Below are 18,773 nucleotides of genomic sequence, written 5' to 3'. Positions count from 1 at the left end.
ATTGCTGGTCTATCCACCTGGAAGGCTTGCATCTCTGCTTTCTGTGAGTATGTTGCTCCCTCTCAACAATCAGGTCTCAGTATAAATGACACATTCTCAGAGAAGATCCTGACTTAGAAAAAAGCTTAATAAAGTAGCCCCTCAATTACTCCCATCACCAAAGTTAATTTTCCCTGGATAATCCTAGACAGCCTTCTTAACCTTTTTGATAAATACTTGACCTTTACAAGGTAGATGCAAGAATTCAATTAGATTATGGGTAACAAACAATAAGTATTCAATCAATATTAACATCCTCTCTGTACAGCTCCCACCCTTTAAAATAGTCTCAAAGAATGTTTATTTTTTATTTTATTTTTAAATTTACTTATTTGTCAGAGAGAGTGAACACAAGCAGACAGAGTGGCAGGCAGAGGCAGAGGGAGAAGCAGGCTCCCAGATGAACAAGGAGCCCAATGCGGGACTCGATCCCAGGACCCCGGGATCATAACCTGAGCCGAAGGCAGCCGCTTACCCAACTGAGCCACCCAGGCGTCCCTCAAAGAATGTTTAAATAAAAACAAACTTGCATTTTCTCATTAGTAAAGTTCCTTAGTACTAGTAAGGAATAGAGAGTTTAAGAATTTATATTAAAGAATGGAACATGACAAAGAAAGCTGGACTAAATGGCCTCTGAGTTTCCCTTACAACTTTGGCTCAATGGTGACTATAATTGACTTAAAAAAAAAAAAAAAAAAAAAAAAAAAAAGAAAGAAAAAGAAAGCTTTCCAGGGCACCTGGGTGGCTCAGTTGTTAGGCGTCTGCCTTTGGCTCAGGTCATTATCCCAGGGTTCTGGGACTGAGCCCCACATTGGGCTCCCTGCTCAGCAGGAAGCCTGCTTCTCCCTCTCCCACCTTCCCTGCTTCTGTTCCCTCTCTTGCTGTGTCTCTGTCAAACAAATAAATAAAATATTAAAAAAAAAAAAAAGATTTCCATTTTATAGAAAAGGAACTGAATCCCAGGGCATTTAAACAATTTGCTAGCTGTCAACAATGATATTTGAATTGAAATACTCTCCAGAGAAAATACTTTTAACCGCGCATTATGGATTTTTGAGGCTTCAAAAAGTAGAACTTACCAACTTTTACAAAAACATTTCCCACTTTGTAAGAATTCATTTTTCATAACAACCAAGGTAAGTTATTCTTCTCTATACAGTAAGTTTTTAATGACAGAATCCCTTTTGATTCTTGTCTCTTAAGATAAACTTGCCTTGGGGCGCCTGGGTGGCTCAGTGGGTTAAGCCGCTGCCTTCGGCTCAGGTCATGATCCCAGGTCCTGGGTTCAAGCCCCACATCGGGCTTTCTGCTCAGCAGGGAGCCTGCTTCCTCCTCTCTCTCTGCCTGCCTCTCTGCCTACTTGTGATTTCTGTCAAATAAATAAATAAAATCTTTAAAAAAAAAAAAAAAGATAAACTTGCCTTACTAGAAGTGGGTCTCCTATTCCTTAGTGCTTAAAAAAGTTTGCTAAGTTTATTGGGTACACAACATCTATTGCTGAAGAACTAAAAAAATAAAGCCTCCTAAAGGCATCTATGAGATAGCTGGAAGGACTAAAAAGAATTATGAAAGGCAAAAAGGGGAGGAAAGAAAGACAATATCTGTACATAGAGTCTACTGGGTAAGGATTTTTAAATAATGTCTTGCTAATGTTGTTTCAAAACCTTAAATTTCAACACTTTAAACTGTTGGGTCTAAAACTTTGTGGGTTTCAACATTCACAAAGGTTAAAAAATAAGAGTTTCTTACTTGGTGCATGCATAGATTTCTATGAGCCAGGAAGCTGCATAATGTTAACTTATTCACTCACTAAGAAACAGGATAGAAGATGTATCCATGGAATAACCCCCTAACAGTCATTCTGGAACTCTAACTTAATCCAAAATCTTAGCAGTATTAATTTTAAAAAATGACTAACATAATGGGCTCATTCAGTTTTCAGAGTAAATGAATCCAACTTGTCTTAAAATATGAGCTTTCCCAAACTTGTATATTCCAAAGTTATGACTAGGTGATTCTGGGGCCACCTGTATTTTCATCATTAACTAAAATAATCCTCATAGTGAAAGCAGGGTCTTCCTGCCTTCCTGAGCCCTGTGATCTGAATGCCATTGCTTAAGGCTGGTCGGTTGAGTACGTACTTCCTGACCAGAAAACAACTTAAAAGAGAACCTGTCTATGAGGAGGACATTTTCCTTTTCAGAAAACAAAAACAAACAAAACCTCAGGTAACTGGTAAATCTCCTGCCACAAACGCCTAGGAACATGATAAAGATTTTTAACAAAAAGTATTTTACATTCACAGTTGCATTCGTAAGAAATAAAGGAAAATCCCTATGTGATGGAAATAAAAGACTGAAAACCAGCACGGTCAGTGTGTGATCTGATACTGCAGCTGAATTTGGTTATTATTTTCATAAACTTAAAATTGGGTACTATCAACCAGGACAGAACATGAGGCACAGGAACCAAGTGAGGCACAGAGTTAGAACTGACTCCCAACACAAAGGCTGAGACTCTTTAAGAGCTGTATCATCAACCTTCAGTGAAAAAAATGGAAAAGTAGTAAGTTGAATATTCCAACTCCTGGGCAAATGACTTACATGGATGGGTTTAAGGTTCAGTGTTTTATTACTGGTATACGTCAGACTGAACTGAAAAATTAACATAAAAACTGGACCCAGAGCAGTGTATCCCTGGAGCTCCTAGCAGATCAGTATCAAAACTGTTATGTGGAAGGACATTCACACAAAAAGGTTACAAGAGTCTCACAGAAAAGCAAAAAAAGCACCAGGAAAGATAAAGTTACAATTAAGCGTTACATAAAACAAAAAATAATTCAATAGGGATTAGAATTAGCACAAACAATAGCAAGAAATAGACTCCTGTGAAATAAAAAAATGGTAACGTAAGAGCATAAAATATGAATATTTGAATACAGACATAAAAGAAATTGAAATCCTAAGGACAAAATAGGAAAAAACAATTTATGAAAAAAGAAAAAATAGAACTTACAGAAATGAGAAGTTAAAAAACAACAAAAAAAGGCAACTGTTAATAGGCAGGATGAACAGCAGCTAAAGACCTGGAAAATATTTATGAGGAAGCCAACTAGTTTATTACCAGTATGTGCATGCCTATGGAGGAAGGAATGAAAAGGCTTATTTATGTCTGATGAGAAATGAAGGGAGGAGAATAAAGAGAATTAAGGAAAGGACAATATCTGAAAAGATAATATAAGAGAATTTCCTAATAGTGATGAAAGCTATCAATCCTCAGATCAATGAACAGTACCTGAACAAAAGAACTGGAAAACAGACCTATCTCTAGACGCACCCACAAAAAATGCAGGATGATGAAGATAAAGAAAAATCTTAGGAGAACCAGAAAACAAAGGCATATTACTCTAAAGGAATAATTAGAATGATTTTTCAGCAGCAACAGGAGTCAGGAGAAAATGGACTATTTTCAAAGTGCTAAAAGGAAAAAAAAACCCTCTCGATCTAGAACTCTTGTGCCTAGCTAAACTACAAGATTGAGAGCAAAGACTTTTCTATGACTGAAAGAGACTTCACTACTAATAATTCTACACTAAAAAAATTAGTAAGGCTGTAAGGGGAGCGGGGAAGGGAAACAAAACCTAAGGAAACAAAGAGTACGATTTTTTAAAAAACTGGTAAACAGGAGGGTTTATCCAAATAGCACCAAGGATGAAACCAGTGTAGTAATTATGACTAATTTGAGATGGTATAAAAACACTGAGAAACTAAAGTACTAGACAACAGAAACACAGCAGACAAGATTATTTGTATTCAGGAAGAAGACCAAACAATTCACAGTAGAACCATGATTTTAAAACTGACATTCATCAGAATCACCAAGAAGTTTTTTTTTTAATTTTAAAAGATTATTTATTTATTTATTTGACAGAGATCACAAGTAGGCGGAGAGGCAAGCAGAGAGAGAGAGGAGGAAGCAGGCTCCCCGCCAAGCAGAGAGCCCGATGCGGGGCTCCATCCCAGGACCCTGAGACCATGACCGGAGCCGAAGGCAGAGGCCTTAAACCACTGAGCCACCAGAGCGCCCCCACCAAGAAGTTTTGTTAGAACACTGCCTGCTGGGCCTTGTCCCTCAACATTTCTGATCCAACAGTCTGAAGGTAGGCTAAGAATTTGCATTTCAAACAAGTTACAAGGTGATGCTGATAACGTTGCTCTAGGACCTCTTTAAGAATCAACACATTTGATTTTAAGTCAAATACACGAATTAAAAATTTAAAGCGGGGGTGGGGAGTGAGGGGGGTGGTAATCTGAATGGCTCAGTTGGTTAAGTGGCCACCTCTTGATTTTAGTTCAGGCCATGGTCTCAGGGTTGTGAGACTGAGCCCCATGTCTGGCTCTACGCCTGGCAAGCCTGCTTGAGATTCCCTCCCCCTCCCTCTCCCCACCCCTCCCTTACTCTCTCTCTTAACAAAAACAGCAAAAAAAGGTAAATAACCAAATAACTAAAGGAGACTACATCATTTATAACCCAAAGAAGGGGAAGAGGAATAAACAACAATAAATCAACCCCAGAGAAGACAGGTAAGTTGAGAAAAAGGAAACAGAACTAAATACCACTCTATTATCAATTAAAATGAATTAAAAGGGCAGCTTTTTTTTTTTTTAAGATTTTGTTTATTTATTTGACATACAGAGATCACAAGTAGGCAGAGAGGCAGGCAGAGACAGAGAGAGGGGGAAGCAGGCTCCCCATCGAGTCGAGAGCCTGATGTGGGGCTCGATCCCAGGACTCTGGGATCATGACCTGAGCCGAAGGCAGAGGCTTTAACCCACTGAGCCACCCAGGTACCCTAAAAGGGCAGTTTTAAAAATCAAAGATGATCAGACCGAATAAAAAACAAAATTCTGCTTTGTTCAATATATCGTAAGATTGTAATAATTAAGAACAGTCTCAGAAATGGCAGTTAGACAAAGTGACTAGTGACATAGAACAGAAAATCTAGAACCAACTTGTACACAAAGGGAATTCTGATATATAACAGAAATAACACTGCAGATTATTAAGAAAAGGATTAGCTACTCAAGAACGAGAGCCAGGATGGCTGGTTATCCAGGGAAAAATGAAACTGGATTCCCACCTCACAATGTATGTAGAATTCAATTTAGGATTTTGGATTAAATACTTGTATGTACTTAAATGTAAAAAGCAAAGCTAAAACTTTTAGAAGAAAAAACAGCAGAAGAGGGGCGCCTGGGTGGCTCAGTCGGTTAAGCATCTGCCTTCAGCTCAGGTCATGATCCCCGAGTCCTGGGATTGAGCCCTGCATAGGACTCCCAGCTCCGCGGGAAGCCTGCATCTCCCTCTCCTACTCCCCTTGCTTGTGTTCCCTCTCACTGTGTCTCTCTCTGTCAAGTAAATAAAATCTTAAAAAAAAAAACCAAAAAAACAAAAAAACGGCAGTAGAAAAGGATTTCTTAAGACACGAAAGCTAATTAGATAAGATTTGTAAATTCAACTACCTTAAAATCACATCTGCTCAATAAAAGACTAACAAAGTGGAAAGAAACATAAAATGCTTGAGAAGATACTTATAATACATGTAACTAAAAAAGAATTAGGATGCAGAAGAGATAAAGAACACAGGCAGAGCAGTACCACCACCAATAAGACATTAAAAATGGATGAAAGACACCAATGCTTCAAGGAAGAAAAACAAGATTAAATATGAAAAGATGTTTATAGCATCATTGGAAATCAGGGGACTACCGATGAAGACAACAATGGTTTACTACTGTACACCCACCAGATTCACAAAAATTAAGAATATGAGGAATCTGAAAGGCAGGGCTGGGGGTAGTGGGATAGGGAGGGGAAAAAAAATGAAAAGATGGGATTGGGAGGGAGACAAACCATAAGAAACTCTTAATCTCAGGAAACAAACCGAGGGTTGCTGGGGGGTAAGGGGGTAGGGATAGGGTGGCTGGGTTATGGACATTGGGGAGGGTATGTACTATGGTAAATGCTGTGAATTGTGTAAGACTGATGATTCACAGACCCGTACCCCTGGGGCAAATAATACATTACATGATAATTAAAAAAAAAGAGAGAGAGAGAGAGAGAAACTGACAAAATCAGTGTCAGAGGATACATGAGAAAAAATCTTTACATTCTGCTAGCAGTGCAGATTAGTAAGACTACCTTGGAAGACAATTTAATATTACTTTGTAAAATTGAGTGCAAAAGGTTTTACTTATACATACAACCTAGAGAATCTCTTACACCTTTGCTCCAGAAGACCTCACAAGAATATTCCTAGCAGCAAAGATTGTATTAGTAAAGACCATATACCATGCAGTATGGTATATTCCCATGACAGAATTCTGTACATCAGTGAAAATTAATGAACTAAAGCTCTAAGCAACATGAGTATATAAAAACAAAACAAGAAAGGCAATTCCTAGGAGAGTACACAGAATACTGTTTTTAAGAGCTCAAAAAAACAAAACAAAACCCTACATATGATTTTTTCCCCCCAAAGCATAGAAAGCAAAAATCTGTGTCAGTGATTATAGGGAGTAGGGGATGACAGCAGAGATAAGGAGGAAGAGCATCTAAGTAGATCCTAGTGACAACGGAAGAGTTCTTGGAATAGCTCTATGCAGGGTGGTATCAAGAGTACTCCTTAAGGGTGTCTGGGTGGCTGAGTGGTTAAAGCCTTTGCCTTCGGCTCAGGTCATGATCTCAGGGTCCTCGGATCGAGTCCCGCATCAGGCTCTCTGCTCAACAGGGAGCCTGCCTCCTCCTCCTGTCTCTCTCTGCCTGCCTCTCTGCCTACTTGTGATCTGTCAAATAAATAAAAAAAAAAATAAAATAAAATAAAAAAAAATCTTAAAAAAAAAAGAGTACTCCTTAAGATTAAGATGCTGTAAAACTTAACTTCATAATTTAAGTAAGCATACATGTGTGTTTTCCCATTCTTTAATATGTATTAACTATATATTTTTTTAATTTTTTTTTAAAGATTTTATTTATTTATTTGACAGACAGAGATCACAAGTAGGCAGAGAGGCAGGCAGAGAGAGAGGAAGGGAAGCAGGCTCCCCGCTGAGCAGAGAGCCCGATGTGGGGCTCCATCCCAGGACCCTGGGATCATGACCTGAGCCGAAGGCAGAGGCTTTAACCCACTGAGCCACCCAGGTGCCCCTATTAACTATATTTAAAGAGTCAAAAAAAAAAAAAAGAGGAAAATATTACTAAAATATGCTAGTTGATACTGATTACAGTGGGAACCAAATCCCCAGTCCAGTACTTACTGATCAAGGGTCTTATAATAAATGTCCAGATCCTTGTTCACGAGCTCTGTTGTTCTCATAACAATCAGCATTTCCCTGTACTTTTCCTCTGCATCCCGAAATTGAGGTTCTCGAAGTTCTCTCTTAAAATGAATAATTTCTTCCTCATAACCTTTTTGTCGCCCTACTGCCAAACTGTGATTTCTTTTTATATTGTCTATTTTTTCTTCCAACTTCTGATGTTCACTATAAAAGGTAAACATGACAATTAAGGACCATTTTTAGCTTTTAGCAGCCTGATGTGGAAAAGCCCGATCTCTCTAGATGTGTAAGTCTCTCCTTGCTTTTTATTTAAGACTTTTGTACTAAAGAAAAATTTCTTAAATCTCTGAAGCGTCTGTGTTTCTGAACAGCTGAGTTCTGTGTCCTGAACAAGGAACTCTCATAACACATGAACACTGAGCAAGGTCCTCACTTTTAGACACTAACCTAAAAAAAGTACTCTAGGTGATTAAATTACAAATTCACAAAATTCTGATTGTGAACGGAGAATGCACAATTACCAACGCTGAGACGTCACTGAGTAATAGATGTCATCATCCTGTTCACACTACATCAAAGACGAAATACAATTTCATCTCAAACTATTAGTTTCTGTGGTAATACTCAGTAAAGGTTTGTACTCTATGAGAACAAAATTTCACTTGCACAAGTGCAAGCCTAAAAAAAAGTAAAATACCCAAACTTTTCTGGTAACTAGGAAGATAATACAGATTTGTGTGCATTAAAAATCTTATTCCTTTAACGATTACTTATTAAGGAACTTCTTACTAAGTACTGCTCCCCAGTTTATGGACATCCTTATAGAACTGGCCATATTATCTGTTTTGTTGACACTTCTGTTACATTCTAGTTGAAGACAGATTTGAAAAAGAGCAGTTGTACTTAGTAGTCTGAAAGAATATTAAAAAAAAATCAGTTATGTGCCAAACATGAAGAAATTTTAAAAATATCTGGTTTTAGTCTTCAGTAGCAAAGAATAAGTTGTTTCAACTCTAACTATCTTCTAAAAGCTTCACTCTTCCCACTGAGAGCTCTAACATTTCAATGTTAAAGAGCTGAGGCTTAGGAGCTAGGATATTTGTCTAGCTTTTATCATAACTTCCTGTGGATTTTTTTTCTGAATTTCAAAATGTTCTAATGCTTTAGAAATGAGAATGAAGATGAAGATTATATCTTCAGTTATAAAGTCTGTTATAAAATCAGTTATAAAGTCTGATTTCTTTAATGTATAAAAGAGATTTTAAACAGCTAAACAAAGAGTACTTACAATAACATAAGGGTAAACCATTTGTAGGTTTTATCAAGTAAATTAAAATTTCATTAAAATACCATTTAGAAAAACTTACGCATTCTTTGATTCAGATTTAAAGTCAAGAAAACAAACGAAAATCGTAAGGGAGGGCTGAATAAATGGCCTGTATTTAGCTAAGGTAGTTAAGAAATCTGTTTGGCTCTAGTGCCTTAGCATCAACCAGTTCCTTAGATAATTCCTAAGGCAACTCTAAGGCACACAAGGCAAAAACAACATCATTTTTGCTGTAGCAGAAAGGTAGCAACTAAAGAAGTATCAATACAAGATGAAAGAAGTAACAGCCTAATCATTAAAAAAACAAAAAACAAAAAACAAAAAACAAGCAGCTCTGGCTGGCATGCAATTACAACTGGAACCATCTAGAATGGGTCTCCAATGACAAATCACTTTGGCAATAAGTCCACTGGCAGTATTAGACACTGTATAAGCTGTGACCCAGGCATGGTCCACAGGCCATATGTGCTCTTTACACTTGAAACCATTATCTTGTGAAGTAAGCTAGCAGAAATCTGGGACTCTGCATATTTAAACCTGCCAAACAGTGCAGTAGGACTACAAATTCTGTATCACTTCTTCAGTAATTCAATTTGTAAAGCCATGACATATGGTGGTATAAAAACCCTGTCCACCTTCCTGTAAGTCTCAAGGGACATATATGATAAAATTCTCTTTTAAAAAATATGTATTGAGTATTCTTCACATTTCAATAAAAAGACCTTTATTTAAAGACTCCTTTTAAAAACATACTTCTTCATTTGTAAAACCTGCATTTGACCCATTTCCTTCAAATGCTGTTTTCTTTCTTCTTCAACTTCTTTTAGTTCCTCATTTCTTTTTCTTAAAGTAAGGTTATCCTGTAGCCATCTCTCTTGTATCTAAATAATATCAAATTGGTTAACAAAAATAATCAGGTTACCAACATGTGATTCATGATAACATAATTGCTGACAGACAGTACTAATTGTGCCTTCACTTAGAACCAGGTTAAACTCAAACAAAAGAGGGAGAAGCCGGAGTGAGGGGATCTTGAGACTTAGAATAATATGGACAGCCCACAAATACACAAAACAGATATTTAAATGATGAAATAGAAGAATGTAACTACATGTTTTAATATATATTTTTTAAGATTTTATTTATTTACTTGACAGATCACAAGTAGGCAGAGAGGCAGGCAGAGAGAGGGGGGTGGGAAGCAGGCTCCCCGCTGAGTGGAGAGTCTGATGCTGGACTCAATCCCAGGACCCTGAGATCATGACCTGAACTGAACGCAGAAGCTTAACCCACTGAGCCACCCAGGTGCCCCGTCATGTTTTAATATTTTATACCTATACCCCATTGGGATCATTTTGCATGGGAACCCCACAATAAAGCTTACTGATGTAAAAGATCACAAAAGGGCAATATACTATCAAAGTCTCACCTCACTTTTTTTTCCTAGTTGTGTTTATCTCTTAACATATGCTAAGGCTGAGATACTGTTGGGCATGTCAGATAACATCTTTACCTTCAGGTTGACAAGTGACAGTCACAAGGCAGTCAGAAGTTTCACAAAGATCGTACCTATCTGCATACCTGATGGCACTTTCCCAGTTGAAAATACAAGAAGTTGCCTAGTTCTGAGTAGTTCTTTCCTTAAAAAGAGACCCACCATGCAGCAGCAGCAACACCAACAGAATTATTTCAGTAACCTTCCTGGTGATTATGAACTATGTTGTCAAGAGCCAAACAGGAAACAGTTTATAAGTTGATTATTTGGAATGCAGGGAAAAAAACTGCCTGCAGGACTAGATTTGGCTCATAAAAGTCTGAATATAGAAAACTCATCCCAAGATCAGAGTCCAGACTTCTCAAATGGGAGACTAGGACCCTCCTGCATTAACCCTTCCAACCGAAATAAACCCAGTGTTGTGGGAAGTGGGAGGGAGGGGCAAATATTTGGTAGAATCTTGTTGCCAACAGTAATTGCACAGGAATTACTAAGGAGTAAGGATTTGGGAGGTGGGCCAGAAGGGAAGCCAAGGACTTCTGTAACATGCTTAACCTTGCAATCTATGAATCACTATTCTGAGGTGGGCTTTTTTTTTAAACTGTCATTAAGGTCACCTTCAGTATTCTTGCAAATAGTAATACAAATCCATACACATCTATTAAGGGCATTATTATAGGCAGTTAAGTAACTAAAATGATATGGTTGTAAATATCCTTTTGTTGCCAGGCAACCTCACGTACCACTGCAGTTGCTGTGACTCTCAAAAATTCGTCCCTAGGAGACTACACTTGGACTTCTTATTAGGAACAGAAAACTAGGAGTTTCTTTCTTTTTTCTTTTAGGTCAGCTTATAGTTGCTCTCAATGATCATTTTGAAAGACAGTATACAGCACAGAAGTTAAACAGCACAAGTTTTTAAGTTAGATACACTTGGCTCAAAACTCAGCATTACAGCTGATGATTTGATGACTTTGAGCAAATGAGCTTGAATTCTGAGCCTCAGTTTACTTAACATGTGTAACCTGGTGGTAATAATACCACTTGTCATATAATGCCGATGTGAAGATTAAATGAATGGACATATATATAAAATAATCAACACACAGCCTAGGCTCAGTAATTGATAGTGAAATGCTTTTTGGGTCAAATCTATCCTTGTACTTTAAGCAGTGAGAATTCCAATTCAGTCTACAAAATATAAAGTATCAGAGAAAGAAGAAAGCCAGATGCAGTTAAAATACAACAGAATTGTTTCTCTGTATGTAATACTAGCAATGTGGCAATGCTGGGTCAAGTTCTACTTCTGTTACTACTTTTGTGACCTCAGGCAAGGCAGGTCACCTCCAGTTCCTTTCATCTAAAAAATGAGGAAGGCAGATTATTTGACTTCCAAATTTCTTAGTCTGTGGACTGAATTTCATGGAGCATAAGCATGTAAATAAAGTTCTGTTAGGCTCAAAATATAAATCCCAGTTATTTAGCCCTGATGACAGTTAATGTACGAAGTGGGGTACCTAAAGCAAGCCTAAAAATTAGCTGCATCCTAGGTAACTGTAATGGAGCAGCACACTGAATTGACTGCAGTTCAAGTTCTACCAAGTCTGGCTGGGAAAAATGCCATTAATTACAGAGAATGGCCTGAAAGTTCTGCAGTGCTTTAGGTCAGTGACCAATACATCAGAACCCCTGGAGAACTTTAACAAGGCATAGTTGCTTCTGCCCGGGCCCCAAAGATTGGCCTATAATGGAGACACAGACATGTATTTTTTTTTTTTAAAGATTTTATTTATTTATTTGACAGAGAGAGATCACAACTAGGCAGAGAGGCAGGCAGAGAGAGAGAGAGGAGAAAGCAGGCTCCCTGCTGAGCACAGAGCCCGATGTGGGGCTCAATCCCAGGACCCTGGGATCATGACCTGAGCCGAAGGCAGAGGCTTTAACCCAATGAGCCACCTAGGCGCCACTAGACATGTATGTTTTTATTTTATTACTTATTTATTTTAAGATTATTTATTTATTTATTTGACAGACAAAGATGACAAGTAGGCAGAGAGGCAGGCAGAGAGAGAGGGGGAAGCAGGCTCCCCGCCGAGCAGAGAGCCCGACGTAGGGCTCGATCCCAGGACTCCAGGACCATGACCCAGGCCAAAGGCAGAGGCTTTAACCCACTGAGCCACCCAGGCGCCCCTGACATGTATGTTTTTAATAACCCAGGTGATTTTTTTTTTAAAATTGAGATGTCGGGTACCTGGGTGGCTCAGTGGGTTAAAGCCTCTGCCTTTGGCTCAGGTTGTGATCTCAGGGTCCTGGGATTGAGCCCCACATCGGGCTCTCTGCTCAGCAGGGAGCCTGTTTCCTTCTCTCGCCTGCCTCTCTGCCTACTTGTGATATCTGTCAAATAAATAAAATCTTTAAAAAAAAATTGAGATGTAATTGATACATCATAAAGTTCACGATTTTGAAGTGTGTAAATCAGAGGTTGGTATACGCACATGTTGTGCAACCATGACCACTAATTCCAGAACATTTATTACCCCCAAAAGAAACCAAGTACAAATTACCAGTCAATGTATTTCCTTTCTCTCTCTTTCCCCTAATCCCTGGTAACACTAATTTGCTTTTTGTCCCTTTGGATGTTCACATTTCATATAAAAAGAATCACATAATATGTGGTCATTTGTGATTGGATTCTTTCATCACGTAGCATAATGTTTTCAAGGTTTATTCATGCTGTAGCATATATCACCATTTCACTCCTTTTCATGGCTGAATATTATACAGCCATCACATATATTATGATGTGAATGGTTAATGTTACATGTCAACTTGGATGGGCCAAGGTATGCTCAGACATTTGGTTGAACATTATTCTGAGTGTATCTTGGAGGGTATTTCTGAATAAAATTAACATCTGAGTTGGGAGACTAAAACAGGCTGTCCTCCCTAACGTGGGTGAGCCTCATATCAATTAACAACCTGAATAGAACAAAAACACCAAGTAAGAGGTACCTGCTCCTGCCTGAATGTATGAACTGAAAGAGTGGTCTTTTCCTGCCTTTGGACTTGAACTGAAACCTTGGATCTCAGACCTTGACATTCAGTCTAGAAATATACCATCAGGTCCCCTGAGTCTCCATCTTGCCAACTACAGATCTGGGGAATGCTCAGCCCCCACAATCATGTGAGCCAATTCCTTATAATAAACTTTATAAAAATTTGTGTGCACATATATATCCTGTTGGGTTCTGTTGCTCTAGAGAACCTAATACATATGGACATACCGCACTGATCCATTCATCGGTTGATGACCATCTGGGTTGTTTCCGTATTTTAACTAATGTTAACAATGCTGCTATGAATACTCTTGTACAAGTTTTTATGTGAACAAGTTAAAATTTTTCTTGGTTGTACATCTAGGAGTGGTAAACCCAGGTGATTCTGATGGGTGTCTCTAGCTAACCTTTGCTCCCTAGAACACTCCAACATTTATTTTAGGCTTCAATCACACAGTATGCTAAAGAACCTCATTAATGGAAGATTAGAAAAGATGCTGAAACACACTGTGGGGGAAAAATAAAAAAGGAAGGAAGACAAAAAAAAAGAAAAAGAAAAAAAGCCTCAAGAGGTTTGTTAAAGACTTGGTGTTATTAATCTACACAGTGTCCTCCTTTCCATGAATGTTTCCAGGAAACATTTTTCCAGAGGAAAAAAAAAAATTTTTTTTAATATGGGAACTGGATTCCTTTCAGCTCTGAAACAATGTAAATCTTAACTAATTGTGACTTGTGACTTCCTATCCTATTCTATTCCTATCCTATTCCCATCCTATACTATTCCTATCCTCATGTGATTATTAGAATCTTTAGCAAGCATATCACATTTCATGGGCTACACTTTATATACTTCTCTCCTTGTTTTACATTCTTGTCCTCATTTCCACATTGTCTCATTTTTCCACTAAATTAAAATGTTATTTGGCATTGCTCTATGTATATAACTTATTAAATCATTTCTAGAACAAAGCAGATTACAAGTCAACTAATATAGTCAGATCCATGAAGTTTAGACCATCAACTTAAAAAGGGTCACAGGTGGGTAAATCTTAGTATCTCTGTATACATTTATACATGGAGAGATACTACTCATTTGTAGACTGTGATTTTTATTTAATTTTTTAAAACAACTTTAAATTTCTTTTGTTTATTTGACAGAGAGAGAGAGAGATCTCAAGTAGGCAGAGGCAGGCAGAGAGAGTAGGGGAAGCAGGCTCCCTGCTGAGCAGAGAGCCCAATGTGGGGCTCGGTCCCAGGACCCTGGGATCATGACCTGAGCTGAAGGCAGAGGCTTTAACCCACTGAGCAACCCAGGCACCCCATAGACTGTGATTTTTAAACTGACAACCAATATATAAGTGAGGAATAACTAAGTATCTCGTTACACATGCCATCATAAATTTATAGTTACTTACCATTCATTAGATGGCAGAGGTTTTTTTTTTAAGATTTTATTTTTGAGGGGCACCTGGCTGGCTCAGTTGGTGGAACTGATCTAGGGATTATGAGTTTGAGCTCTATGTTGGGTGTAGAGATTACTTAAAAATAAATAAAAACTTGGGTACCTGGGTAGCACAGTAGGTTAAGCGTCCGACTCATGATTTCGGCTCAGGTCAAACATGACCTTAGGGTGGTGAGACTGAGTCCGGTAGTGGCTCTGTGCTTTCTGTGGAGTCTGCTTGACATCCTCTCTCCCTCTGCCCTCCCATTCATGTGTTCTCTCTCTCTCTCTCTCTCACATAAATAAATCTTAAAAAAATAAAAAATTTTAAAAAATTATGGGACTTGAACTTACCACCCTGAGCTCAGGACCTGCATGCTTCACCAACTGACCCAGCCAGGCACATCTAGATGGCAGAAATTTACTTTTGACTAATATTTATGTATTTGAAACCTGGCACTATGGTCAGGGGCCCTGCAGACAGCTGATACGGCTAATCTTCAAACAGATTTTAAACCAGCATTTGTAACTAAATGATTAAAGCGTTCATATAGCAAATTTTGTTAATACAGCAGGAATACAGAAATGGTGTAAAGACATTAACTATCATGCTTACAAAAGGAATGCTGAAAATAATTTCTCAGTGATTTATACTGGCAGAAATTAATTTCCTTAATAGGGAAAATGATATAGGAATCAACTGAAAAAATGACTGGAAATATACAGATATTTTACTTACAACTTCTGGGATTATTTTACCACCATCCTTGTTCTGTGTGATTTTATCTCACATTAAGTAAGAAAAGAAAGTGAGAAAAAATAGAGATACATATGTAGGATATTCATTGCCACCATCTGCAGTAAGAAAAAAGTGATCAATTTCTGGCACACCCACAAAGCAGAGTATTTCATGATCATTAAGTGGGGCGCCTGGGTGGCTCACTCAGTTAAGCACCTGCCTTTGGCTCAGGTCATGATCCCAGGGTCCTGGGATGGAGCCCTGCATTGGGCTCCCTACTCAGTGAAAAGCTGCTTCTCCCTCCCCTTCTGGTGCTCCCCCTGCTTGTGCTATTTCTCTGGCAAATAAATAATCTTTAAAAAGTCATGAACTCTTAATGTAAGTATACAAAATTATTAAAAAAAAAAAAAAAAAAAAAGAGGGTCGCCTGGGTGGCTCAGTGGATTGAGCCTCTGCCTTTGGCTCGGGTTGTGATCTCAGGGTCCTGGGATCGAGTTCCGCATCTGGCTCTCTGCTCGGCGGGGAGCCTGCTTCCCTCTCAATCTCTCTGTCTACTTGTGATCTGTCTCTGTCAAATAAATAAAATCTTTAAAAAAAAAAAAGAATGTGGTAGATCTGTGAGTTGACTTGATATATAAGATCAAACTGCATTAAGTGAAAAAAGCAAGGTGCAGAATATGAATGGTATGATCTCATACATTTCACTAAATATACATATACACAAGATATATTACTGATCTCTCTACCTGCTGATAAGAGTAAGAAATTTCTTTTTAAGATTTTATTTGACAGAGAGAAACAGCAAGAGAGGGAACACAAGCAGGGAGAGTGGGAGAGGGAGAAGCAGGTCTTTCTCTAAGCAGGACCCTAGGATCAAGACCTGAGCCAAAGCCAGACACTTAATGACTGAACCTCCCAGGTGCCCCAAGAAACTTCTTTGAAAACAAACAAAAAACTGTTAATGTAATGACATCTAGGAGTGAGCTGAGACAAGGCAGAAAGGAAGGGAGAATTTTAATTTAAACTTTTTATGTTTAAATATTTATATTTAAAATTAGCTTTGGGGCACTTGGGTGGCTCAGTCAGTTAAGCATCTGACTCTTGGTTTTGGCTCAGGTCATTATCTCATGCACATGAGCTCAAGGCCTGCACTGAGCTCCATGCTGGACATGGAGCCTGCTTAAGATTCTCCCCCCTCACCCCAGTTCCTCCTCCAGCCTGCTCACGCTCTCTCTAAACTAAGTAAATAAATAAAAACTTCTATGTTTAAACTGTTACTAAATGGGTCTTTTATTTAAAAAAAAATAGGAAAAAAGGAAGAAAAGATTATGTTATTAGAATTGCTTTTCTCTACTGTATGCATTTCTACTTAATGGAACTATTGAAAACAAAAGTAGAAATTAAAACATAAATAGAAGAATGTTATTGATCTAAGTGATATCATAAGCAACTAGCAAAAAAGACCTACCTTCTGTGTATCAATATCTTGTCTCATGATTCCCATGTCTTTATTTATATTTTCTTTGTGTTTCTCATATTCATTTAGTTGAGCTATTACTTTATTAAGTTCATTTTCTTTTTGCTACAAAAAAGAAAATTCTTTAAGCACAAGAAATAAAAGTATAAACAAATAATAATTTTAAGTTTTAAATTACCTTCTTATAGTCATCTTTCCCATCTTGAATATAATTCTCAATGTCTTTCATATAACCATGAATATTTTTAACCTTTTCTTTGATATCATTCATCTGTGGAAAAATATTTTAGTATTTATTTAATTCTTATGTTTATACACTGGTTGGGACCAGGGCATATAAGAAGATTTATTGCCAAGGAAAAATACATATTCAGGTAACAAAAACTTAACAGGCAAGCACAGTGGAACAGTGGCTTGGAAGCTGGAGCTTTGGGTTCCACTTTCTATCACCATCAAATTTTATAATCTGAGACAATTCCCTTTATCATCTATGGGACTGGATTAAATAGTCTCTCTTCTCAACTTCTATTTTAGATTAAGAAGCAAAATAATTTGAATCTTTATTCTTTTTAAATTAATTTTTAAATTAACATGATATATTATTTGTTTCAGGGGTATAAGTGATTCATCAGTCTTACACAATTCACAGTGCTCACCATAGCACATACCTCCCCAGTGCCCATCATTCAGCCACCCCATCCCTCCCAGCCCCTCTATTCCAGCAACCCTCAGTTTGTTTCCTGAGGTTAAGAGTCTCTTATGGTTTGTCTCTCTGTTTCTTATGATTTCATCTTTTCCTCTCTTCCCCTATGATCCTCTGCCATGTTTCTCAAATTCCATATATCAGTGAGATCATATGATAACTGTCTTTCTCTGATTGAGTTATTCTGCTCAGCATAATACCCTCTAGTTCCATCCACATTGTTGCAATTAATCTTTAGCCTAACAAGAATTTTTAATGTCGATTATGTCACAAATCTGAAAATACTATTTACCTTACCATGTTTTTAATTTCATATGAAATGCTACTGTCCAACATGTTCTCTGAACATTAAGCTTAATATATGTATTTGATAATAAAAATATGAATGAAATCTTACTTTATCCTGGGCTATTTTGTTACTTTTATTTTTTTTGTTGATTAATTCTTCTTTTTCCTGCTGGAATTTCTCCATTGTTGTTTCCAAAGGGCTTAACTGCTCTTTAGCATCCTAAAAATACAAAACATAGTATCTTATATTCCATTATCTTATTTCAGGTATCAGACTTTACAGTCATAACAAAAGCACTTTCTATGTGTCAGGCTTGAAAGATAAACTCATCTGCTTTTTCCAACAATCCTATGAAGAGCCCTACCATTATTTTCATCCCATATTTCAGATCCGTAAACAGGCACAGAATGATTTGTTTGGGGTCACAAAAGCAAGTAAATGAAGGATCCAGTATCCATATCCTGTCCAATTCCAGAATCTTTCTTTTTTTTTTTTTTTTTTCCAGAGTCTTTCTTGTAATGACTATGCTATACTGCTTCACCACTAATCTGATTCCTAATCCAGGCATGTGCTCCCAAGCATATGAGCAGGTGGCTTCAGGTGTAAGTTTTTAATAGTTTGTAGGGGCACATGTCAGCTCTGTGTGACCAAAGAAGAGATTCAGTTCAGGCCTCTCTTTTACAGATGGAAATATGACTATATAGGACACTTATGTCCTTAAACTTAGTTTGCGAAGGGCTAAGTAGATATTTTATGGTATAAAAACATATTGGGGGCGCCTGGGTGGCTCAGTGGGTTAGGCCGCTGCCTTCAGCTCAGGTCATGATCTCAGGGTCCTGGGATCGAGGCCCGCATCGGGCTCTCTGCTCA

General features: G+C 37.8%; 1 protein-coding gene across 5 annotated transcripts in view; it reads right to left on the bottom strand.

Annotated features, from left to right (window-relative positions):
• RAD50 (RAD50 double strand break repair protein) overlaps window positions 1–18,773 on the bottom strand; it is a 231,606-nt gene that overhangs the window by 18,154 nt on the left and 194,679 nt on the right. For all 5 annotated transcript variants that reach the window (XM_047729119.1, XM_047729120.1, XM_047729121.1 and 2 more), the window contains 5 exons: window positions 18,012–18,122; window positions 17,090–17,182; window positions 16,903–17,016; window positions 9,457–9,584; window positions 7,356–7,580 (listed from right to left, as the gene is read on the bottom strand). In XM_047729119.1, coding sequence (XP_047585075.1) covers window positions 7,356–7,580; window positions 9,457–9,584; window positions 16,903–17,016; window positions 17,090–17,182; window positions 18,012–18,122 — 671 coding nt within the window. The remainder of the gene's footprint in view (window positions 1–7,355; window positions 7,581–9,456; window positions 9,585–16,902; window positions 17,017–17,089; window positions 17,183–18,011; window positions 18,123–18,773) is intronic.

This window comes from Lutra lutra, chromosome 5 (assembly GCF_902655055.1).
Source record: "Lutra lutra chromosome 5, mLutLut1.2, whole genome shotgun sequence".
In the NCBI taxonomy this organism is placed as follows: Eukaryota; Metazoa; Chordata; class Mammalia; order Carnivora; family Mustelidae; genus Lutra; species Lutra lutra.
Note: the sequence above shows the minus strand (reverse complement) of the source record. Positions and strands in the feature narration are given on the sequence as shown.